Source organism: Amia ocellicauda, chromosome 14, assembly GCF_036373705.1.
Source record: "Amia ocellicauda isolate fAmiCal2 chromosome 14, fAmiCal2.hap1, whole genome shotgun sequence".
Classification (NCBI taxonomy): domain Eukaryota; kingdom Metazoa; phylum Chordata; class Actinopteri; order Amiiformes; family Amiidae; genus Amia; species Amia ocellicauda.
The window spans coordinates 14,762,165-14,789,155 of NC_089863.1; the positions used below are offsets into that span (position 1 = coordinate 14,762,165).

Genomic DNA, 26,991 nt, shown 5'->3' on the forward strand with positions numbered 1-26,991 from the left:
ATTGTTTTGATAACACTGTTGCCATGATAGAATAATTTTAAAAATAATTATTTAATAACTATTATATTTCTTGCAAAATGTACAGTTATGCCAGAAAATATTTCGTTTTTTCTGCAGTGACAACCATTGTGAGTTTCAGAAATATACATCAATGGCAATAGCCTTTGAAAAAGTGGGTGTGGATCGCAACACAATCTCTCGAACAGCACCCATTACAGAATTAAAAATAGCTCCTACAGAAGCATTTACCTGTGTGGAAAAGTTTGATGGAAAAAAAGAAACACTCTGTGACTTTTCTATTCGCTGTTTCAAAAGAATGGACACTCAGATCAAATAAAAAAAATAAAAAAAATTAAAACCTTCTTCCATTACTGTACAAGTTTAAATGAATACTGAACATCTTACAGTAAAACTTACCTCTTGTAAAATTGTAACTGGATTTAATAATCAAAATAGATAATTACAATAGATGTTTTTTTCAAATGTGTATTTTTTTCACTAAAGCACGTGTTCTCTAAAGCAAAGCTTTGTTAGGTTTGATTAAAAGTGCAATGACTTTGACATACAGAATCTAGGTAGGTCATACTCAGTATTTAGAGGGGGCATGGCAAATCTTTAAGTTGGAGGTATGGTGTCATCGAGGGAACCTCACAAAAAGCTACTTCGTCATCACTTAAAAATAATTGAGTGGAATCAATGGTTTGGCAGAAGACATCACAATGGTGTTCTAGGCAGACTTTTCCATGATGTGAAAAGGTTCAAATTCTGAATGTTTAACTTATTTTACTTTCAAAGAAGAAAAGAAAAACACTGAGCAAACATTTGTTAGGTTTGATTAAAGGTGCAATGACTCCGACCTGCAGAATCTGTTTTGTTTGTTTGTTTTTAATATAACACACTTACACACAAAACTGAATGTATATCTAAAAAATACAGCAATATATATATATATATATATATATATATATATATATATATATATATATGTTTGTATCTTGTACATTGACAGAAAACGCCTACCTGTACATTTTACTATGGCAAATTAGCCTTTTTATTTTGTAATAAAGCTGTTTACTTTCATTGGTGTTGAGTGTGTTATTACTCTGTATTTGAGCAAATAACACTGGAGAAAGGGTTTATGAAAGTGATACGACCTATAATATTTATGTCACTTTATTTGAATGGCACAAAATCCTTCATAGGAATGTATTGTGAGTTTTATAACTCTTGCAGAATCTTATACCACTGTTATAATAAATGTTAATGTCCTGGTTTATTGAATATGCTTAATCTACAAATTGAAATGGGTAGCTTACTTCCATTTAAGCAGTACAAAATGGCAGCAAGTTAAAGGTTGACATGGTCCTTCATTTTTTATTTATAATAAAATAAGTAAAGAGTGACGTGATCAATCAAAGCATTACCAGTATGACTATTGTGATTAGATAAATACTTATTGTGATTGTAGAGCTGGGTTCCTTTTATATTGAGATCTTTTATTGAGGATCAGCGTGATATATAGTTATTTTTATGGTTTTCTTTTACTAGCATTCGGTTTTCTTTTTCATGTATTTATTTTTCATTAGGTTAGGGTTTTAGCTTTTATTATCCCTTTTAATTAAAGGTAATTTTAGCACACATTTTTACACACTGTCTAATTGCAGACTTCATGTCCTGCTTTTATTTCTGTTTACTGTAATACATTTTTGTTACTCACATGGGTCTATTGTGTGTTCTGGTGTCCTGGTCACAGCCTCCGCGCTGGGTGTGGTTGGTGGCACAAATTCCCTCCCTCATTAAACAGAAGGTGGCATGGTCGAAGTAGTGCTACAGCTAAATTGACCACCCTTAGCCGTGATACTTATATTCAAAAAATGTTAGAAAAAACTCTGTACATAGACATAACATCCACACATTGGGACCGAACCCGCAACACTGAACTCACAGCTCTGTTCATAACCACCACGCCACAGACATGAGGATTCATTTGAAACTTGATTTAAGTACCTCCAGCTGTCACAGACAGCTGTCCTGATTATTGGAATCTCCAATTAATGTATTAATTCCCAAAAAAATAACTGTGTGTACATATTTGTAAAGCATACCTACACCGATCAGCGATAACATTATGACCACCAGCGTAATACTGTGTAGGTCCCAGCCCTGACCCATCGAGGCTTGGACTCCACTAGACCTCTGAAGGTGTGCTGTGGTATCTGGCATCAAGACGTTAGCAGCAGATCCTTTAAGGCCTGTAAGTTGTGTGGTGGGGCCTCCATGGATCGGACTTGTTTGTCTAGCACATCCCACAAATGCTCGATTGGATTGAGATCTGGGGAATTTGTAGGCCAAGTGAACACCTTGAACTCGTGATTCATCAGACCAGGCCACCTTCTTCCATTGCTCTGTGGTCCAGTTCTGATGCTCACGTGCCCATTTTTTCTGCTTGTAACACATCAACTTTGAGGACAAAATGTTCACTTGCTGCCTAATATATCCCACCCACTGACAGGTGCCATGATAACGAGATTATCAGTGTTATTTACTTCACCTGTCAGTGCTCATAATGTTTTGGCTGATCGGTGTATATATATTCTATAGCATATACAGTATTTTTTAAGGGTGCAGATATCTGATGGCTGAGGCACCCTTTCCATCTCCCACTCTTCCTATGTTTCTATTTTTTGGTTTTGAAGGCACAGTGAGGATGTGCATTTATTAAACTTTTTAAGATGGAAAACTGGAGCTGAACACAAAGAGAGAAGAAGGAAAAAAAGAAACAGACCAGGTGTTTAAATGCTTTGAGGTTTTATTGAGCTGGTCAGCAAAGTCATAGTCAACTGAACAACTGATCTCTCATAGCAGAGCAGAGCCAAGAGTGAACTCACACCAGAGAGAGAGATGTTATATGGAGGCTGTCTAAATATGTGTTTATTATTGATGGATTGCCTGCTCCCCCTCTCTCTCCTTCTCTCTCCTTAACTCTCCCAATTGAGATTCAGTCATGGCAGATTTCTACTTTCCTATTTGTTTTCAGCTTTCTCTTGCACTCCTTATCTCGATCAGTTCAACACCTTCAGATCTTTCTGTATATAAAAAAAGAGAAAGAATGTGCAGTGAACCATCCAGTCAGGTAGGGGGGTGCTGTTTCAGATGCCACTGTGTTTCTTGATCCAATCACGGTAGCTGGTGACCCGAGTGTAAACTCCAGGGAAGCGGACAGACCCACAGGGCTTCCCAAAGCTCACAATCCCAGCCTGGACCCAGCCACGCCCCTTTTTACAAACCAGAGGCCCTCCCGAGTCACCCTGTAGAAAGAGAGGGATTAAGGCACAAATATCAGTCTGCATGCAGTGTCCAAATCACGAAATAAGGCTTGAAGACTCTGTATAGGACATTGAAGAAAGTATTTTGTGATAATTATATAATGTTTTATATTAATTCTAGCATTAGAAGTAGTTTGTATACAGACTGAGCAGATTAGATTTAGCAGGACAAGTAAAGGTTCAACAAGGTTGATTTGTTAGAAACTACTGTCAGTAATGAAAGATTACACAGTGCCGAAATAGCATACAGATGTCTGCTGCGAATTTGATTATGACTTAATCGTTTCTCAAGATAGGCAGAAATTGTTTCTGTTAAAGAGCGATTGACTGTTGGTAAATGACGACCATAGGATTGCATCTTCCTAGTGCACATCAAAGACAGACATCTGCTTTGGATCCATCACCTCTTCACGGGAGGACAGATCATAAAACGGACCCGGACCTGTATCTTCTGATTGGATGAACGACCATAAGATGTTACGTCACTTTCCTATAAAGCTGCACTCATGTTTGTAAACATTAAGTCTCACTGAAGGAATTATTCCTGACATGGGGCTTCCAATCGGCTCGATTAAAGTTCTGTTTGCTTTACCTCCAGGACTTCTCCACTTATTTCTGAGATGGTTCTACAAGGCTGTAGCAAGATTTCAAAAGAAACTACAGAAAAAGTTGTAGCAGTAGGAATTGGTGTTTTTAAAACACTGTGAAATATAATTTTGGTAACACTTTATTTTAAGTATTTATTAAGTAATTTACCTAAGTAATTAAGTATTAAGTGATTAAGTAATCATTACACAGGTACAGCATCAATCACAGTGTATTTATAAATCTCCTCAGCCTCACCTGACAGGTATCCTTCAGTCCTCTCTCATACCCAGCACACAGCATCTCGGGTTTGATTGTGTAGTAAGTGTTCATGTTATGGTGGTTGTTGTACATATCCTGGCAGAGCTTGTTATCTATGATTGGAAGCTGGACTTCCTGTAGCGTCCGAGGAGACTTCAGAGGTACTGGACACAAAGAGAAGGAGACACAAGGGGTCATGGTGGTACATAAAAACAGTACAGAGCCTGACACAGATAGATAGAGATAGAGAGGGATACATGTAGATCCTTAAAATATGTAGTTCTCTTATTATACTGTGTTTTGAAATATTTAAATGGATTGAAGGTGCTGTATGTTTTTTTTTATAATATCCTATACCAGTATGGTATTATAGTGGAATATTCTACTGCATTTGAACAGTGTCGGGGTTAGTAGTAATATAGGACACGGTTTCGATGGGGGTGGGGGCCTTCCTAGGGGTTTGTACCGCGTCACAGAATAATTACCATACTGATGGGTTCTGAAGGAATGTGCAGGGTGGTGGGGGGTCTTCAACTGTTCTTTAAGCCAGACTGATTCTTTAGTAAAATAGCTATTTTTCTCTATACGTGTGAAGCTCCAAAAGAGCGCTATGTATACCCTTCAGATTCTTTAGAAAACATAGATATTTTTCCCTACGCGAGTGAAGCTCCAAAAGAGCTCTATTAAAGCCCTCCCAATTCTTTAGTAAAATAGATACTTCTACTATAGCGAGATCCGCGAGGCTGTCTCTTCAACAGGGCCAAATCGGTTCCCTCTTTCAAATGGACAAGGGTCCTGTCGGTCCGGAGCATTTTGAGCGAGTGGGGGTGGTGAGGAGGTGTCTACGTCTTTAGTAACCTCGGATCGGTGAAGAATTAGTATATTTGGTGGCGGAGTTGACAGGGCACTGAAGGAATAGCCTATCAGGTTAGAGTTTGGTTAGAATAATTTAAATATTTGGGGGCGGAGCTAACAGGGCACTGGTGACAGGTGGGTCTGTTTTCAATTTAAGAAGCGGCTCTGTTGACATTGGAGGCGATGGGCCCCCCGAGCCCCGGATAAGGGAATGTGGTGAGAGATAGCGATCTGTAGAAGCGCTGGGCCTGTGGGCAGCTGGAGAGACACAAGATGGACTGAACTTTTTTCTTAACATCATGGGGTGCATTCTTTATTTCTGTAAGAAAGTTACTACTATAAGGCTTCTGTTTGACCGTGGAGAGTTATCTAACTAGCAAAGAGAGCTGTGCTCAGTCAAATGTCGGTTATATACTGTATTTCTTAAGTTAAATAAGTGTGGTTTAGTTTCATTTACTTACTATCGTTATTAAATTGTGTTTTCGTTCTTTATGTCTGTACATAAGTTACTAGTTAGTTGTACTGAAGTCTGTTCAAATGTCTTACTGTCAATACAACCAAGACCATTAAGGTCATCAGACCACACCCCCAAGCTATTGTAATGTGCAAATTATATAAATATACATACACACATAGATTTTTGCTTAAATCATATTGTGTATTTACTTAATCTTATTGCATGAATGGATTACATTAGATATGTATTTAAAATAATTTGATGTTTTGATTTTGATGTTACTGATATTATTACAAATGCTGCTTTTATTGAGTTTTATTGAAATTTCACAGTTTCTATATATATATATTCTATGATTCTTCTAAGGATTTGTTAAGTTAACTTAGTAACGTTACATTTCATTTACATCACCGGGTGTTGTGAATACACACACACACACACACACACACACACACATTTAAAACATTATACTTGTATTTGTTCAAGCTTTACATTTACCTTTTCTTTAAATAACACGTTTGATATATTCTACAATACAGGAAAATATAGGTCTTGGGTAGGAATGGTATTTACTGACATTATGTTGATTACTGAAAGTTCCAATTACATTTTCTGTTTTACATTTCTTTTACTTTTGTGCATATTCAGGATTTTCTAAAGTTTAGACCATTTAGCCTGACTTATCATTCTTTAGCTCTGTACGCAAAAGTTGCAATCTAGTACAAATCTGTGCAAAGTGGAGGACGGGCTGAATCTTATTAGGATCTGAAAAAGAAAAAGAAAAGAAACCTGGGGCCGTGATCTCCAGCTTGCACTCAGTATATATGTAAACACACACACACACACACACACACACACACACAGCTTTAAAACCTCATAATTTTATTTATTCAATCTTTACATTGTATCTGTTCTTTAAATAATACATTTGATATATTCTGAAATGCAACAAAATATTGGTCTTGGATAGGTGTAGTATTTACTGAGATTATACTGACTACTGAAAGTTTTAATTTACATTTTCTGTATTACATTTCTTTTCATTTTGCTCATATTCAGGATTTTCTAAAGTTCAGTCCATCTTGTGTCTCTCCAGCTGCCCACAGGCCCAGCGCTTCTACAGATCGCTATCTCTCACCACATTCCCTTATCCGGGGCTCGGGGGGCCCATCGCCTCCAATGTCAACAGAGCCGCTTCTTAAATTGAAAACAGACCCACCTGTCACCAGTGCCCTGTTAGCTCCGCCCCCAAATATTTAAATTATTCTAACCAAACTCTAACCTGATAGGCTATTCCTTCAGTGCCCTGTCAACTCCGCCACCAAATATACTAATTCTTCACCGATCCGAGGTTACTAAAGACGTAGACACCTCCTCACCACCCCCACTCGCTCAAAAAGCTCCGGACCGACAGGACCCTTGTCCATTTGAAAGAGGGAACCGATTTGGCCCTGTTGAAGAGACAGCCTCGCGGATCTCGCTATAGTAGAAGTATCTATTTTACTAAAGAATTGGGAGGGCTTTAATAGAGCTCTTTTGGAGCTTCACTCGCGTAGGGAAAAATATCTATGTTTTCTAAAGAATCTGAAGGGTATACATAGCGCTCTTTTGGAGCTTCACACGTATAGAGAAAAATAGCTATTTTACTAAAGAATCAGTCTGGCTTAAAGACTAATCTTTTGGAGGGTTTGAAAAACAGTTGAAGACGCCCACCACCCTGCACATTCCTTCAGATTTCCTTCAGAATATGGTAATTATTCTGTGACACGGTACAAACACCCCCCCTGCACCCCTAGGAAGTGGCCCCCCACCCCCTTGGAAGTCCCCCCCCACCCCCCTGAGTTCAACTGAAGTTCAAGGTCAAAAGGTCAAATCCCCCTTAACCCCCATAGGAAGGCCCCCCCCACCCCCTAGTAAGGGGCCCCCCGAGTTCAACTCAATTCAAGGTCATAGGTCAAATCCCCCCACCCCCACCCCCTTCCGAAAAAGTGCCCTATATTACTACTGGGGTTGGATGGATTGGTCTGTGTTTCAATGTCTTAATTATAGACTTGCAGACATTATAGTGTCCTGTGTATTGTTGTACTACTACACCATGTGCAGTTTGATCAAAGCAGTTACTGAATTGCTGTTACTGTAATTGCATTACATTTAAAGGGCAAGCTGCATTGCAAACACAGAGTTTGAATAGTGAGTCACTTTAAAACAGATCTAGCTCATCAGGACAAAACATGGTGACCACCTGTAGGTGTGTCTCTGCTGTTTTCATAATTTAGCCGTAAGCATTTACATTTTCCCCTCAGACTGCGGCTGTCACCACGACCGATGCTCGCAGGGAAATACAGCCAGTATGTCTTGACCTGAGATATGGCAGCGTCCACTGATAACAAATTTGTTAAAACATTCCTAGCATGGTAACTTTCTCTTCTGTAGTGCTGCCTCGCCCCTGACCCTTGAACACTGCCAAAGCAAATTTAGTTAATATTCAGTTCAGAAACCTTCTGGCATCCTACCATTTGTAATAGTCTCCCCCCAGCCAGTGGCCCAGCAGTCTTTAGAGTTGTAGTTGTCCATCTGGGCGAGATGCACAGGATGGATATAGGAAGAGATGGGCACAGGGTCTTTTAGCTCCACCAGGCCAATGTCAAAGCCACCTCTTGCCCACATGTAGGACTTATGGACAATTTTTTGCACGATAGAGCTTTTAATTTCATGATGGCTGGGTCTATCCAACTGGTACGCCCCTAGTCTTACGTAGGATGTATTCTGGATAAAGGTGCTGTAATAAACAGATGAATAGATGAACAGATGAAACAAGGAAATATTAAAAAATTTTGGTCCTAATTATGGGAGAATCTTATTTTTAATTTTTTTCTTTTTGGTTGCATAGTCTATACATGTGTGTGAAAGCTTGTCACACTCACGGCTCTAGGCAGTGGGCAGCAGTCAGAACCCAGCTGGCACTGATCAGAGAGCCCCCACATTCTTTCCCCTCAGGAACATCCGTCCCCACATAGACATAGACCTGCCAGGGCCACTCTCCCGCTTTTGCATCCTGCCCTCCTCTTATAGTGCTCCTGGACAGAGGACTGCTGGACACTGGGGGAGAGAGAGAGAGAGAGAGAAGGGAGTTACTGGAGAGTATGGATCAAACTGCACATGTATCCAAGAGAGAGAGAAAGGGTGAGGGATAGAGTGGGAGAGTGAGTGAAAGGGAACAGAGTACAAGACTCAATACAGGATATTCACAGCTAACACATTTCATTCTGGCAATGTTCCCTCTCACCATACATATTACGCTGTATTATTTTGCATACATACTGTATATACAGCATATTTTATTGGATTTGTTTGTTAAACTGAAGATGTTTATCCTGTGTGTTTTGATTTTGTCATTGGTGGATATTTCTTCTCTTCAATGTAGACAATATGTCCATTCATAATGTTCTTTTAAAATGTTTCAACAAGAACCTCTGAGACCCCACACATTTCTGTTGTCACATCACTTTACAAGTCTTTTCTTAATTTGAAATGTTGCTACAAGGCTAATTGTTAAACTAGATAAATGCTGTATTGGAAAAAGAGTGTTGCAAATATAAAAAAATGAATTCATACATTATAAAATGAATGTCTAGATAGACAAAAAAAGATTTATATGTATTATTACAGCCAAGATCCAAGGCAACTTATGATATATTAATTTATTTGTACATAAAATTACCCATTTATACAGCTGTGTTATTACTGGGGCAGTCTAGGTACAGTACCTTGCGCAGTGTCCCCCACCTGCAGTTTAACCCAAAATCCTTTGCTGTAGAGTTCAAAATCCTAACTAAACTTCCCAAATAAATACATACATGAATACAGTGAAAGTTGCTTATTCTTTCTATGATAATGTTACAGAGTTTGGATTGGTGTTGGATGTGTGTGATTATGTGTTTGTGCTTATGTTGAGTGTCTCTGTATCTGTATCTGTATCTGTAGAGTCAGTCAGCACTGCATGTCTATTTGTGTGAGTATCTGTGTCATGTTTGTTTGTCTAAGTGGGTTGAGGTCAGGGGATTTAATGCCACTATTGCACTTTATCAGTGTAGAGAGCTGCATGATACATCTCTGAAATGAGACAGGGAGATCCTATCTATGCACCTTCCTGTAGTGATCAGATTGTAACAGACTCAAGTGGTCTCAAATGCAGAAAGATGTCCATCTCTTCAGAAACCCAACATGCATCAAGCACACATGACCCAACTGATATGTTGCTCCTTTTTGGTTTCTTTTTTCACCTTAATTTTCGATTATGTCTGTTACTATAAATACAATAAGCATACATCCTTGTACAAATAAACATAAATTGTAAATATAATAGTGTTCTCTCTCTGGTATGTGAAAGTTATAGTAAAATTATAAAAGTGTTAAAAGAAAAATCCGGAGCATGGATTTATTTTGGAGGATATAAGCAATATACAAATGAAATACAGTGTACAGATACAATCTTGGCAGCACCGGTTATTCAAAGGGACTTTGCAGATGAAATTCAATGTGGACAAGTGCAAGGTTTTACATGCAGGTAACAAAAATGTCCACTATAATTACTCTATGGGAGGAATAGAACTAGATGAAGTAACGCATGAGAAAGACCTAGGAGTCTATGTGGACTCCTCACTTTCTCCACCCAGCAATGTGTTGAAGCAATAAAAAAGGCAAACTGTTAGGGTACACTCTTAGAAATAATGTGTTGAAATTCTACACACAAAAAAATGTGTTAATAATACTATGACACAGTTTGTGTTGTTTTCTACACAATATGTGCAGAGTACAGTCTTTCTTCTAACAAGTCGAAGTGTGTTATTGGTTTTTAACCACAATCCTCTGCAAAATGTGTCTCAACCAACCGCTTCCACACGCCTTTCACTGAGGACAGGCTGAGTGTCTGAACTTTCTAAGAAAACTTATTCTGTGGCCACAAAATACTAAATGAGGTGAGTAACATTAATTTATTTTAATCCTCAATTTGTGTTAATCCTCTGTTTGAGTTAATTTTACAATTGTATAAAAAAAAATTAACAGTTATTAATGGTCATCAAACGAACAGGATGGGTCGAATGACCTCCTCTCGTTTGTAAACTTTTTTTGTTCTTCTTTTGTCATTCATTTAATACAGTGGAAGAGCCCTGACATGGCACCATGTGAAACAAAAACACTCTGAATTTCGACTCTAAATTTAAATTCATAATCTCTCAAGTTCGGGTTTATCATGAGACAGTCCTGTTTAGTGTTTTCTCGCCATGGCCCATGGCTCTTCCGCACAGATATAACGTGTAGACGAGATTGTTTTGAAGGGGTCTAGTGTTAGGTGGGCAATTCGACAGTTTTTAGAAGGACAGCTTACAGTTTAGTAGTATAGTAATAGTCTTATACCCACTATTAAAAATGAGAATTAAAGTACATTATGCTGGTAATGTAATATTGTGTTGATTGTAAAGCCAGTCCTGGTGTAGGAGACCCGGGTCTGAGTCGCGCCCCGCCGCGGCCGGTCACCACCAGTGCGTTACGGTGTGTTTCTGTATTGTTTCAGGGGGACTGCAATTTATATAGTGAGGTTTAAAAAATACTTAATCGTTTAATCAAACTTAGAAACGGATACATTATCATGTCACTTCACTTTCCACCTGTCCAGGCCTGCTGTGCACTAGAGGTGTCTCCTCACACGGGACTGCAGAGCCGCATCTGAGCGGAGCCATCAGCACCAGTAACAATGAGATACACTGCACTGAGTCTGTGTGGCATACTCGCCAACATTGAATGTATAACATATTTAGTTTTTTTTTATGTATTTATTATTATTTATTAATTCATGTTATTTACATATTTAAAATATCCATATTTAGATGTTTAGATGTTAACTTAATTTAAAAATTGGATTATCCCACAGATGTTTAATGCATAATATGCTGTATATAACTGTATATAAAAACATATTGTATTTGCATTATTTGAAATAATATAACATTTTCAGAAAAGCATCTTCAGGGTAAATAAGTAAAATGAACTGAAAGTATTGCATTTTATATACTGTACAATGTCTTACATACATTGTTTGATTGTAATTTAGTTATGTACTGAATAAATTACTTAATAAGACAAAGACATCTGCTACATGTTTGCAATAGTAATAATGTATATTAAGGTTTCTCTGTTTACATTAAACAACTACCACATAGTTTCCTTTGTTAAATTAATATTTAGTTTAGCTTTAATAAGCCAACGTGTTAAGTAAAACTAACATATTATAGTGTTCATGAAATAACACATTATTTGTGCTAATATTCCTACACATGGCTTGTTAACAACAGGTGTTGTCCTTAATCACACTCAGTAATGTGTTAAAAAACAAAGCATCATGTGTTGTTTTTAACACATTTGTTCTAAGAGTGTATATTGTCAGAAGTGTGGAGTTTAAAACAAGGGCAGTGATGTTCAGACTGTACAATGCACTAGTTAGAGCTCATCTGGATACTGTGGACAGTTCTGGGCTCCACACTTCAAGAAAGATATCGCTGCTCTAGAGGCAGTTCAGAGGAGAGCAACCAGACTTATTCCAGGTCTGAAGGGAAAGTCCTACTGAGAGACTGAGGAACTGAACCTTTTCACCCTGGGACAGAGGAGACTACGTGGGGACTTGATCCAAGTCTTCAGAATCATGAAAGACATCGACCACATCAAACCAGAGGAGCTTTTCCAGATCAGCAGGGACACACGCACCCGGGGACACAAATGGAAATTGGGCTTCAAGGCATTCAAGACAGAAAACAGGAGACACTTCTTCACACAGAGAGGCGTCACAATCTGAACAAACTCCCCAGCGATGTGGTAGACTCTGAAAGTTTGAGAAGATTTAAAAATAGACTGGATAGGATCCTTGGATCACTTAGATATTAATGAACACAAAATGAGCATGATGGAGTGAATGGCCTCCTCTGATTTGTAAACCTTCTTATTTTGTTCTTATGTTTCAATGATGTTTAATGTAAAATCAAAATATGTGAAGTTTAGTCATTTAGGGAGATTGAAGATTATTCTTTCTTCTTTTATCTTGTGGTTTATCCAAATTAGCAATGCAACGTAATACAACTCAATAAAATCACAGAAGACTGAAGTGCAAAAGTGGAGAGTGATTTACTAAAATTTGCACAACACAATACATTGTTGTACAGTGCAGGACAGACAACATACTCAATATAATCAATCAGTGGAACACATTACACATTAGTATTAGTATTATGAGTAGTAGTAGTAGTAGTAGTAGTAGTAGTAGTAGTAGTAGTAGTAGTAGTAATCATTTCCTACCTTTGAATGTGTTCAGGAGAAAGACAAAGAGCATCAGCTGCATCAAAAGCATCTTAACCCTCTCAGCAGGACTGACTATCACCAATGACTGCTGCTCACTGGACACTGACTCTACCCCGCTGTACTGGACCCCACTGGAGACACCGCACTTTACACAGACCACGGACACACATTGCCACAGGGAAACACCCACTGACACGCCCACAGTCCCAAAACAACTCCTTATCTGACGCTCACACACACACACACACACACACACACACACACACACACACACACACGGACATATACTGCCATCCCAATCACAATTATAATTTGATTATTTCATCCAACTGGCATACTGAAACATAAAACAATCTTGGAATTGCTATTAGAATTCTAATTTTGGTATTTTCTTTCTTTGTTTATTTCCTAGGCATCGGTAAGCAAATCAGGTCTTGATGTTCTTTTGTGTGTTTCAGTTTTCTGTTTTGCTTTGTTTTATTTGAGGCAATGTGACACAATTAAGTTCTTAAAGGGACATGTTTTGCCTGAATGAAGGGAAAAGGAGAAATTTAAGATGCTAAAATGTTTATTGTATTATTATTATTATTATTATTATTATTATTATTATTATTATTATTATTATTATTATTATTATTATTATTATTTTCTTATTGTTCAACCCCACCCGCCCTTACAAAGATACTATTGACACTAAAAGAAAGTCCTGAGCTTGCAAAAAATTGTGCTCACAGGGCTCAATGTCTTAATGACACTTCATGTCTGTAGAGCTATACAAGTGGGTCAGGGTAGGCAAATAACAATCAGCAAGTTTGAAGTTTGAGTTCGAGAATTGCCTTCTTGGGTGATGGTTTGGTTGTTGCTTAGACACCTTTATATGTATCTAAAAAAGTGTTTGCAAATGGGAGGGATCCATTTTGGGTATATGATCTTTCAGCTCAGGAAGCAGAAGTCCAATATTCATTACCATGTTCACATCATGGCCAGTAGATAGCACTGTTGCTGTTGTTCTGTTGGTTGATTTTTGTTTTCCTTTTAGCATTTTCCGCCTAGCATTTACCACACTGAATATTGCAAGGCAGAAGGTGTGTTTCCCGTGCTACCCCTATATTTGTACTAATAGTAGTAGTAGTATAACGCAGATATATATTTTTTTAATACAATACATCAATAAATTAAATCCTATGCGGGAGTCAGAAAGTACAAGGATGGGGAGATGAACACTCCTCAGGCAGTCAATATAACCACAAACACAGAACATCTTCTTCAGAACTAACCCCAGTTTAAGATCAGTATCTACCAAGTCAAGCGCATTGGCCAGAATGAAATCTACATGATATGATCTAAAACCACAAGCATCCTTTCTCAAGATTCATCAGAATGAAAGCGGGGACAGGGTGGGGGCCTGTGTTTAGGGAACCAGTACTGTATGTCGGTCATGCTGGGGAGATTGCATGCTCAGGTAGCACTGAACTTTAGGTGTCTTTTAATATTGAACCTGATATATCCAACTATACTGTACTGTATATATACACCTGGAGTACAGACATTGACTGAACCCTGTACTGTATATATACACCTGGAGTACAGACACTGACTGAGCCCTGTACTGTATATATACACCTGGAGTACAGACATTGACTGAACCCTGTACTGTATATATACACCTGGAGTACAGACACTGACTGAGCCCTGTACTGTATATATACACCTGGAGTACAGACACTGACTGAACCCTGTACTGTATATATACACCTGGAGTACAGACATTGACTGAGCCCTGTACTGTATATATACACCTGGAGTACAGACACTGACTGAGCCCTGTACTGTATATATACACCTGGAGTACAGACACTGACTGAGCCCTGTACTGTATATATACACCTGGAGTACAGACACTGACAGAGCCCTGTACTGTATATATACACCTGGAGTACAGACACTGACTGAGCCCTGTACTGTATATATACACCTGGAGTACAGTCACTGACTGAGCCCTGTACTGTATATATACACCTGGAGTACAGACACTGACTGAGCCCTGTACTGTACTGTATATATACACCTGGAGTACAGACACTGACTGAGCCCTGTACTGTATATATACACCTGGAGTACAGACACTGACTGAGCCCTGTAACTGTACTGTATATATACACCTGGAGTACAGACACTGACTGAGCCCTGTAACTGTACTGTATATATACACCTGGAGTACAGACACTGACTGAGCCCTGTACTGTACTGTATATATACACCTGGAGTACAGACACTGACTGAGCCCTGTTCTGTATATATACACCTGGAGTACAGACACTGACTGAGCCCTGTACTGTATATATACACCTGGAGTACAGACACTGACTGAGCCCTGTACTGTATATATACACCTGGAGTACAGACACTGACTGAGCCCTGTACTGTATATATACACCTGGAGTACAGACACTGACTGAGCCCTGTTCTGTATATATACACCTGGAGTACAGACACTGACTGAGACCTGTACTGTATATATACACCTGGAGTACAGACACTGACTGAGCCCTGTTCTGTATATATACACCTGGAGTACAGACACTGACTGAGACCTGTACTGTATATATACACCTGGAGTACAGACACTGACTGAGCCCTGTACTGTATATATACACCTGGAGTACAGACACTGATTGAGCCCTGTACTGTATATATACACCTGGAGTACAGACACTGACTGAGCCCTGTACTGTATATATACACCTGGAGTACAGACACTGACTGAGCCCTGTACTGTATATATACACCTGGAGTATAGACACTGACTGAGCCCTGTACTGTATATATACACCTGGAGTACAGACACTGACTGAGCCCTGTACTGTATATATACACCTGGAGTACAGACACTGACTGAGCCCTGTACTGTACTGTATATATACACCTGGAGTACAGACACTGACTGAGCCCTGTACTGTATATATACACCTGGAGTACAGACACTGACTGAGCCCTGTACTGTATTTATACACCTGGAGTACAGACACTGACTGAGCCCTGTACTGTATATATATATAAGTTTTGGATACATGAAAGGCATTGGAACTGACTCTGTGAATCAAACTGAGACTAAATTAAAACTGCGACCTACCAGAGAGTCACAAAATGAGAAACCTGTTGCCTTTTCTTTCAAAGCAGTAGAAAGTTGCTTCAGACAATTTTATCTGCAAATGGGTATGGATTTGTCAGTTGCAGTATGAAGGCAGGTTACATTTTCATTGGATTTCATTGAGTTTACCTTTTGTTATATTTTATCATCCAAAGTGAAATAATAGATTATGGTAAATCTGGAAGTATATGATTTGTATTTATTCATGCCCTCTTGTGGACAGTCTATGTGACAACACTGCTACCGCTTCAACATCAGTGTGGAGACTGAAGTGGAATGCAGTCCAGGGGAGATGCTAGAGGTAGAGAGTGTATGTTTAGTAAGTCACGTGTCCGATTAAAGCAGTAGAGGTCTGTGAGAATGTATGAGATTTCTTTTCAGACCAATCCCTACATTTCTTAATATTACCAAGCAAAATGGAGGACAAATTAAAAATACAAGTATTTCTGTCCAGTCAGTCATCATAAGCAGCCTAAGTACGGGGAATACTATCAGCAGAATTAAGTCCAGCTTGAGATCAGTATCAGTTACCAATAAGAACTCTGCATAGCTAATTTACCTGCATCCTGAGCATAACTTCCCAATGGTGGATGTATTAATCCCACAGTTCTTTGGTGCTTTATAACTGGACACAACTTGCACTTAAATGGCCAAAATGTAAATGGGCTTCAGCAATGGTCACTATAACCCATCCACCCATTTTATTAAATAACTGCCAATGGACTGTCCACACATTCACAAGGTCGTGGTAAGCCAGAAACAAACCTGGTGGAAACAGGGCACAAGGCAGGGCCCGCTCTGGACTGGACATGGTCAGTGCATGGGTTACTGATTTTTTGATGTCCTATATCCATGATTTCAGCATTCCATCTTAAAGAGGACCCAGTGATATACTACTCTGTTAATGTTGATGTATGATAATAGAGGGAGGAAAATGTATTGTTTTTTGAATCACAACAGACATCATCTCTATTGCTATTGGTGCTCCTCCTAGAATTAATAAGTGGCATCAGTAACAGCAGAATACAGTAGGTATAGTAAATAATTACCTCCAAACCAAGTCTTTGAATGATTTGCACTTTTATTGACCTGTTCAGCAGTCAGAGTACAACTGACCTATCACAGTTGTAGCCATAATCATATCTACTTATTAATCTCTATATATCTATTCTTCATGAGGAAAATTCCAAACAACAGAAGACATGAAGACAGGACTGATAATATCTTATTTGTTCTCTTTACATCTTCAAGCCCTTTCTCCCTCTCATTCTCAACCATTGGCACATCTTTACACAAAGCACACCAGACAGCAATAGCAGCAGTAAGCTAGGCAAGGATGACGTAGGTATGTCCACTAGGCCTCAGTAGAAGCCTGCGACCCCGGTGTGTTCCTTTATCCATGGCAGGAAGCTGGAGGTCCGGGTGTAGATCCCAGGTTGGCGTGGTTTGGCACAGCCATAGCCAAAGCTCACAATGCCAGTCTGGATCCACTCTCCCTTCTTCTTGCAGACCAAAGGGCCTCCAGAGTCACCCTGGAGAAAAGACAAGTAAAATACATGTACATACAGTATTGTGCAAAGGTTTTAGGCAGGTGTGAAAAAATGCTGTAAAGGAAGAATGCTTTCAATTGTTAACCGTCTTCAGCTACACCAAAATATTTAAGATTTTGACTCATCAGTCCAGAGCACCTGCTGTCATTTTTCTGCAGCCCAGTTCCTGCATTTTCATGCATAGTTGAGTCGCTTGGCCTTGTTGCCACGTTGGAGGTATGGCTTTTTGGCCACAAGTCTTCCATGAAGGCTACTTTTGACCAGACTTCTCCGGACAGTAGATGTGTATACCAGGGTCCCTCTGTTTTCTGCCAATTCTGAGCTGATGGCACTGCTGGACATCTTTCATCTGCGGCAATAAGTTTCCTTGACCAACCACTGCATCTACGGTCCTCAACATTCCCTGAGTCTTTTGTGCTTCTTCAAAAGAGCTCAGACAGCACATCTGAAAACCCCTGTCTGCCTTGAAATGTCTGCCTGTGGGAGACCTTGCTGATGCAGTATAATTATCTTGTGTCTTGTTGCTGTGCTCAGTCTTGCCATGGTGTTTGACTTTTGACAGTAAACTGTCTTCGGCAACCTCACCTTGTTAGCTGAGTTTGGCTGTTCCTCACCCAGTTTTATTCCTCCTACACAGCTGTTTCAGTTTCAGTTAGTGATTGTGTTTCAAGCTACATATTGAATTAATGTTTATCAGCACCTGATTGGTATAATTGTTTAATCATACACCTGACTATAGGCCTACACAATACCTGACTGTGTGCAAGTGTACCTAGAAGAATTGATGCTGTTTTGCAAAGGGTGGTCACACTAAATATGGATTTGAATTACTTTTTCTTATGTTCACTCACTTTGCATTTAGATAATTGATACATATATCAATGTGTCTATTTTTGAAAGCATTCCTACTTTACAGCATTTCTTTACACCTGCCTAAAACTTTTGCACTGTACTGTACATATATTATATATACACTCGCCTAAAGGATTATTAGGAACACCATACTAATACTGTGTTTGACCCCCTTTCACCTTCAGAACTGCCTTAATTCTAAGTGGCATTGATTCAACAAGGTGCTGAAAGCATTCTTTAGAAATGTTGGCCCATATCGATAGGATAGCATCTTGCAGTTGATGGAGATTTGTGGGATGCACATCCAGGGCACGAAGCTCCCGTTCCACCACATCCCAAAGATGCTCTATTGGGTTGAGATCTGGTGACTGTGGGGGCCAGTTTAGTACAGTGAACTCATTGTCATGTTCAAGAAACCAATTTGAAATGATTCGACCTTTGTGACATGGTGCATTATCCTGCTGGAAGTAGCCATCAGAGGATGGGTACATGGTGGTCATAAAGGGATGGACATGGTCAGAAACAATGCTCAGGTAGGCCGTGGCATTTAAACGATGCCCAATTGGCACTAGGGGACCTAAAGTGTGCCAAGAAAACATCCCCCACACCATTACACCACCACCACCAGCCTGCACAGTGGTAACAAGGCATGATGGATCCATGTTCTCATTCTGTTTACGCCAAATTCTGACTCTACCATCTGAATGTCTCAACAGAAATCGAGACTCATCAGACCAGGCAACATTTTTCCAGTCTTCAGCTGTCCAATTTTGGAGAGCTTGTGCAAATTGTAGCCTCTTTTTCCTATTTGTAGTGGAGATGAGTGGTACCCGCTGGGGTCTTCTGCTGTTGTAGCCCATCCGCCTCAAGGTTGTACGTGTTGTGGCTTCACAAATGCTTTGCTGCATACCTCGGTTGTAACGAGTGGTTATTTCAGTCAAAGTTGCTCTTCTATCAGCTTGAGTCAGTCGGCCCATTCTCCTCTGACCTCTAGCATCAACAAGGCATTTTCGCCCACAGGACTGCCGCATACTGGATGTTTTTCCCTTTTCACAACATTCTTTGTAAACCCTAGAAATGGTTGTGCGTGAAAATCCCAGTAACTGAGCAGATTGTGAAATACTCAGACCGGCCCGTCTGGCACCAACAACCATGCCACGCTCAAAATTGCTTAAATCACCTTTCTATCCCATTCAGACATTCAGTTTGGAGTTCAGGAGATTGTCTTGACCAGGACCACACCCCTAAATGCATTGAAGCAACTGCCATGTGATTGGTTGGTTAGATAATTGCATTAATGAGAAATTGAACAGGTGTTCCTAATAATCCTTTAGGTGAGTGTATATATCAGCAGCACTATCCAAATGTGGATCCACTGATGAATAAAGGCCTCCCCAAGATGCTTGCTTCAAGCTATAGCTAGTTTATTCATCTTCCCACCATCACTACTACTCCACACAGCTGCCCTTATTGGAAACACTGTATTTAAGGGCTCAGTCTACACCTACTGGAAAGAGCTGGGAGTACTCTCTCTGTGGGACCCACCTGGCAGGAGTCCATCCCCCCTTTCAAGTAGCCAGCGCAGATCATTTCATCCCTTATAGTACAGTTTGCCTTGTACAGATCCCCACACTGCTTGTTGTTTATGATGGGGACACGGACTTTCTGCAGAATGCGTGGGTTTGGCAGTTCCTCTGGAGGCAGAGCAAGAGAGAGAGAGATGTGGAAGGGAATTGAGGGGTACATGGGGTTAATGATGAGTGTTAAGGACCTGAAACTGAGACACAGAGAGGGAATAATAGTCTGAGTATGAGATAAAAAGTGATAGCAAGCAAGAGTACAGGGGGGATAATAATAATAATAATAATAGGAGACCACGTGGGGACTTGATCGAAGTCTTCAAAATCATGAAAGCCTTTGACCAAATCAAACCAGAGGAGCTATCCCAGATCAGCAGGGACACACGCACCCGGGGACACAAATGGAAATTGGGCTTCAAGTCATTCAAAACGGAAAACTGGCGACACTTCTTCACACAGAGAGTCGTCACAATCTGGAATAAACTACCCAGCGATGTGGTAGAAGCTGAAAGTTTGGGAACATTTAAAAATAGACTGGATAGCATCCTTGCATCACTCAGTTATTAATGGATACCAAACGAGCATGTTGGGTCGAATGGCCTCCTCTCGTTTGTAAACTTTCTCATGTTCTTATGTTCTAATAATTAAGAGCCAGCAATGTAGAACAGATAAAGGAACCAGTTCTGTGCCTATACATCCCTCTGGTGGACAGAAACAGTAACAACATCTCACCTTTCTCACTGATGTCTCCCCAGCCAGTGACCCAGCACTTTTTGGCATCAGCAAAATCGTCAGAGTTGTCCAGGGGCAAGGCGACAGTGCGGATGAAGTCGGAGAACCTGACCCTCCTGTCTAGTTGCAGCAGGGCCAGGTCAAACCCCTTCTCCACTTTGTGGTAGCGCTTGTGCAGGATGAGCTGGGCCACAGAGCGCTTCTCCTCATGATTGGTGGGCTGCGCCAGACTGTAAGCGCCCAGTGTCACTGTGGATTTCTCCATGATAATGCTACTGCTATTCAAGGTAAGGAAAATGATATTGACAGTAATTATACTACTACTACTACTTCTAATAATGATATTAGTGATCAATTCTTACCAATAATTGTGATCCATCCAAAAAAACACAAAAATAAGTAATAATGACAATGAAAACAAACACCATTAAACTGGAGTCTCTTGGCATTCTGTCTTATTTCTTATTTTTACCATGTTTTGATTCAATAAGAAAATATAAACACTCATTCAAAAAAAAAAAAAGGAGAAGAGTCATACCCAATAGTTGCTTGAAGACAGTTATGTTAAGACCTCAATCATGGTAACAACTAGCAACAGAACTGGTCCAGGGCTTGGCTAAGTTTCCACAACATGATTAGAGAGAACACAAGGTCAGCTTGCTGTTATGAAATGTATTTAAGCAGGAGGGTGTTCAGACCTGCTCTGTGCAATCCTCTCCGCTGTTGCCCACCGCACAGGGGTGTGCTCTGTACCCCTGAGTCTTTTAAGGAATAGAATCTGCAGAAGCTAAGTGACATGCAGGCATCTCTTTGTAGCAGAGCCCAGTTAAAGGGAGGAGCAGATTTTCCCTAAAACGCTTACCCGTTGAAGCAGTGCGCTGCAGACAGGACCCAATGCTCGCTGATCAGAGACCCGCCGCAATAGGATCCATGAGTGCCATTCAACTGGATGAAGATATAGGCCTGCCAGGGAAACTCTCCCATCTTTGCATCCTGGCCCCCCACTATAAAGCTCCATGACACTGGACTGCTGGACACTGGGGAGGGAGAGAACCAATGAGAGAGAGAGAGAAAGAGAGAGAGGGCAACAGAGACAGAGATTATTTAATTTTAGATCATTTTTAATGATTTAAGATACTTTTGTTTTAGATTCTGTGCCGCTAAAGGAAGAAGTGCTATTAAGAAGTAATCCACCTGCCTACATGAGAGAGAGAAAGAGAAGGGAGGAAGGGGTTATTAAACATACTGCACTGAGCCCTAGAGGAAGAGGGAGAAAGCAAAGCAAAGGCAACAAGAGGCAAGAAGCTGGGGGCGACACAGTCTCCAAAGCTGTGTCTCAAACTGTATACTACGGACTATGCACTTAACTTAGTATACTAATCATAGTAGTATAGTGTTTATGTAGTATACTATGTATAAAAAACAATGTTAAATTCACATTCTTAAATGTTTTGCACTTACAGGAAATGATACATAGCGCTACTTGTCACACAGGAGATCCTGCGAAATGGTTTGTCTTTAGGTTTATTTTTAATTTGTATGTACTGGTCAATTAGCCTTCTATTATTTAATGTATTTGGTTGTCCATCTTTGAAATGTTTTCAGCCATGCTAGCCCCTCTTCTTCCTGTGACTGGTGAATAACTGGACATATTGAATACATAAAGTGTACATCATTGCACACTTCATTTGGTCTTCTTTCTCAGTGTGAACGCACAACTCTATGGAAGACTATCCAAGCCAAAATTAAAAATAAATGTACAGAGAAAAGAATACATGCATAAATAAATACATGTTGAAATAAATAAATAAATAAATAAATGAACATTTGTATCATGCCCCCAAACAGACTTTCTCCTTGATCACCTCCAGATACCGCCCTTGCTGCAGTTTTTATCATGTTCTTTTCCAGACTCTCAGTCTAACCTAATTTAATCATTAAATAGTCATCCCTGTCTAATCTATCAAATGGCCCACCTGCCTCAAGTTTGTCTATTCATCAGCCCCTGCATTTATACCCCTTTGTTGCCTGCACACAATGCAAAGTCTTGTTTGTGTCTTAGCAACATAACTGAGCACTCTTTAAGGTTTCCTGATTTCCTGTGCTCTTGACCATTGCCTGATCCTATGTCATTGTCTTCAGGATTCCCTTTCGTACCCCATTCACCTGATCAATTGAGTTACTGCCTGTGACACTGACTATATATTTTGCCTTATGGACTTTGCTCAATTTGGTGGATTTCTTACTTCAAGCCTGTTACTGACCTGTCTTCGCCGTCCGCGCTTGCCTCCACTACATCTCTGGCTCTTCCTGTTACTCAGCCCTGACAATTTATCTATATATTTACTTATTTACCATTTATTTATTCATGTATCTATTTCAAAATGTATTTATTTATTTATGTATTTATTTATTTATTTCAATGTTTATTCATTTATTTATTTCTTTTTTTTTTCAACATTAATTTCCCATTTGCCATTTTGTGATTTACATTTCTCAGTGCCCTTTTACATTTCGAAGCATGTTTGCTTTCTTTTTCTTTTTCAAAGTGACAAATCACCCTCTGTCAAACCTGATTTCCAAAACCTTGCTTCACCGATTGGGTCATTTACTTCTGCTTGAAGGCGGGACTAAGCAGAGTGCAGAGAGCCTTTGACTGCTTAGAATTATTTTAATGTGAAAACAGGAAATATGTTGTGGAAGCAGCAGTAGCCTGTAAGATCTTCATCATGAAACTGTGAAATAATAAAATATACATTTTTATATATTTGCATTTTGCATAGAATATATACTGGCATTTCCATTGTGTTTGTGTCCTTATAATGTGTATTTTTCAATATTAGTCTAATTTTGTTCAGTGATCGTAAACTTGTACAGGCAAACAATGTTTAGGTATCTTTGTTAGTAGGACTACAAAAAAGGTCTTTAATGTTTCTCCAATCTGGCTAAAATGCAGTAGGCTTAACAAGCAATTCAGGCAGAGTGATGAAAAATTACTAAATAAATAATAATAATATGTTAGAGTAAAAGAAGAACAGGGTACAATCACAGACGAAATCACTGAAAAGTTAAAAGTATTAATAAAAGCACAATCAAATACCAAACTCAATAATAAAAGGATAAAAATCATGTCAGTGCATACTGTATATATAAACCAATCGAGAACAGTGAAATACTGTGAATGCCATTCAATATGTTCATAATCACCAAACAGACCCATGTGCGACTAAGGGGGACCAAACCGCACCATTCCAGTGCTCTGATTTAAGCCTGAATCTATTCTAATCATGGTCTAAACAGAAAAACTGCTTTATTCCGGAATACAATTGAATCCACATTAAGCCAGGTAACCCTCATCCTATACAGTTTCAGCACTAATAGAATAAAAATGAAAAATCTTGATAATAGTGATTATAAAAATTACCTTTAAGAAGCATTTGGATTGAGTTCTTACCATAGATGCTCAGGAGCAGGATCCAAAACAGCAGCTGCATTTTAACCCTCCCGGCTTCTCACTGGACACAGAGGACTGACTCTCCGCAACTACCACTTCTGATTAGGCAAGTCTGTGGAGGAAACGCATATATCTGCTGTACATCCACCATTACATAGATAACACACTCACGTCACAGGCCACTGACACACGAGCGAGCACGCACACACACACATGCACACATGCACACACACACATGCACACATGCACACGCACACATGCACACACGCACGCACACACACACACACACACACACACACACACACACACACACACACAAGCATATTTACATGCATGGCCATAAGTACCATCCAACTGATTTACTGCTAACTAAAAAGATAACTAACTTATTGATAAATGCATAAATAGACAGGATTCTCTGCAGAAATTTCAAATTTTATGAGTATTGTAGAGAAAAAATTAATAACGCTAATTCCTTAGAGCACTGATCTATTACAAAGACACTGAATCTTTACACACAATCAGCACTAGGGGAAGATTGCCCTTACTGTAATGCCATCAGCTATTTTTTTGTTTTCATTTTTGCAGCTGTATGTGTAGGCTGGCTTCCTTAAGCTGCATTGGCAACAGTGAAGGGAAGGGAAGGGAAGACTATCTGCGTTGCACACTGTTCAGTGCATGATGCTAATGGGAATGGGGGTCAGTGCCTCACTGAATGCCTTCTTCCTGCACACACTTGAATTTGTTTTATTTTTCAGTCAGTTTACATATACACACATGGAAGTGGAAGTCCCTCTCTTTTGGATTGGGAAAGAAACAAACATCGATGCACATTCATGTCTATGTGTGTGTGTTGGGGTGTGTGATAATTCCTGTGAGAAGTCCTCTGAATGAGATGAGCACAAATCATACTTGAGAAGGAGATAAATAGCTCTTATACAGAAATAAACTTGCCAACTACTCAGCACTTAAGGAGATAAGATATCAAGGAGTGTCAAGTCACTATAATTCTGCACCATCAGCACCTTCCTGTGTAGCTGACAACCTTGTGTGTCTCCAGCAGTCTTCCTCTGGTCGTCTATATTGGGGTGGGGCGGCGAGTGGCTAATGATTGTTATCTTCGCAGCTTCCTGTGAATGTCACAACTCAGTTTAATAGAAATGCATATATTGTAAAAGTTACAGACTGTAATAGTTTTTATAAAGCTGCGAAAAAACACAAGAATTTCACATTATTCAGTGAGGATGCAGTCAGCTTAGCACTTTATCATAGTTTATATCCCTTGGAGACACGAAATACCTATGCCCATATTTTGTTTATAGATTTTAGTTCTTCATTTAACACTATTCATCCATTTAAATTGTTTAATAAATTAAAGGACATAAATATAGATCCTGCCATCTACTATTGGATATTGGATTTTTTAAGCTGTAGACGTCAGTCAGTAAAGGTTAACATCTTGCCATCTGTCCATCAGCACAGGCACCCCACAAGGTTGTGTAGTTTCTCCGTTGCTTTTTTCTTTGCTCACTAATGATTTTAGATCTCTGGTCAGTTCAGTTAAAATCTCTCTACACTCAACAAACCTTCAATCTCTGACCCCTCTCATCCAGCTCATCATCTCTTTCAGCTGCTCCCCTCTTGTTCAGATCATTGACAACAAAAACATCTTGATTCAAAAACTGATTTTGACCTGCTGCTATTAGGACACTTAATTGTTAATGTTTTTTCTTTCTCTCAACTTCTTGTTGTGTGAACATTGATATGCTTAGTGTTGGTTGAGTGCTTGGTTCAATGTCTTTATCTAGCACATGGGTTATTGTCCTAGTAATTTATTTAAGTAATCTTATGGCTGCTTGTAATTTGGGGTATTAGGTGATGTTTGTTTATGTATTATGTTTATTGTGTCATGTACAGTGAGGGAAAAAGTATTTGATCCCCTCCTGATTTTGTATGTTTGCCCACTGACAAAGAAATGATCAGTCTATAATGTTAATGGTAGGTGTATTTTAACAGTGAGAGACAGAATAACAACAAAAAAAAAATCCAGAAAAACGCATTTCAAAAAAGTTATAAATTGATTTGCATGTTAATGAGGGAAGTAAGTATTTGACCACATCAACTTAGTACTTGGTGGCAAAACCCTTGTTGGCAATCACAGAGGTCAGACGTTTCTTGTAGTTGGCCACCAGGTTTGCACACATCTCAGGAGGGATTTTGTCCCACTCCTCTTTGCAAATTCTCTCCAAGTCATTAAGGTTTCGAGGCTGATGTTGGCAACTCGAACCTTCAGCTCCCTCCACAGATTTTCTATGGGATTAATGTCTGGAGACTGGCTAGGCCACTCCAGGACCTTAATGTGCTTCTTCTTGAGCCACTCCTTTGTTGCCTTGGCTGTGTGTTTTGGGTCATTGTCATGCTGGAATACCCATCCACGACCCCATGACGGTGGGGATGGTGTTCTTGGGGTCATTCCTTCTCCTCCAAACACGGCGAGTTGAGTTGATGCCAAAGAGCTCGATTTTGGTCTCATCTGATCACAACACTTTCACCCAGTTCTCCTCTGAATCATTCAGATGTTCATTGGCAAACTTCAGACGGGCCTGTAAATGTGCTTTCTTGAGCAGGGGGACCTTGCGGGCGCTGCAGGATTTCAGTCCTTCAGGGCGTAGTGTGTTACCAATTGTTTTCTTGGTGACTATGGTCCCAGCTGCCTTGAGATCATTAACAAGATCCTCCCATGTAGTTCTGGACTGATTCCTCACCGTTCTCATGATCATTGAAACTCCACGAGGTGAGATCTTGCATGGAGCCCCAGACTGAGGGAGACTGACAGTT

At 39.6% G+C, this 26,991-nt stretch overlaps 2 protein-coding genes across 2 annotated transcripts; both read right to left on the minus strand.

The window, feature by feature from the left end:
* Positions 1 to 2,787: 2,787 nt before the first annotated feature.
* On the minus strand, positions 2,788 to 12,952 carry LOC136768819 (prostasin). The gene is made up of 5 exons (XM_066723200.1): positions 12,832 to 12,952; positions 8,409 to 8,583; positions 7,998 to 8,263; positions 4,170 to 4,336; positions 2,788 to 3,308 (listed from the first exon to the last, which is right to left on the minus strand). Exons 1-5 carry the CDS (start codon positions 12,881 to 12,883, stop codon positions 3,150 to 3,152), a joined length of 819 nt encoding a protein of 272 aa, XP_066579297.1. The 5' UTR covers positions 12,884 to 12,952; the 3' UTR covers positions 2,788 to 3,149.
* Positions 12,953 to 17,069: 4,117 nt separating this feature from the next.
* LOC136768822 (serine protease 27) lies at positions 17,070 to 24,240 on the minus strand. Its single transcript, XM_066723203.1, has 5 exons — positions 24,154 to 24,240; positions 21,562 to 21,736; positions 20,700 to 20,977; positions 19,933 to 20,081; positions 17,070 to 17,517 (listed from the first exon to the last, which is right to left on the minus strand). Exons 1-5 carry the CDS (start codon positions 24,191 to 24,193, stop codon positions 17,347 to 17,349), a joined length of 813 nt encoding a protein of 270 aa, XP_066579300.1. The 5' UTR covers positions 24,194 to 24,240; the 3' UTR covers positions 17,070 to 17,346.
* Positions 24,241 to 26,991: the final 2,751 nt, after the last annotated feature.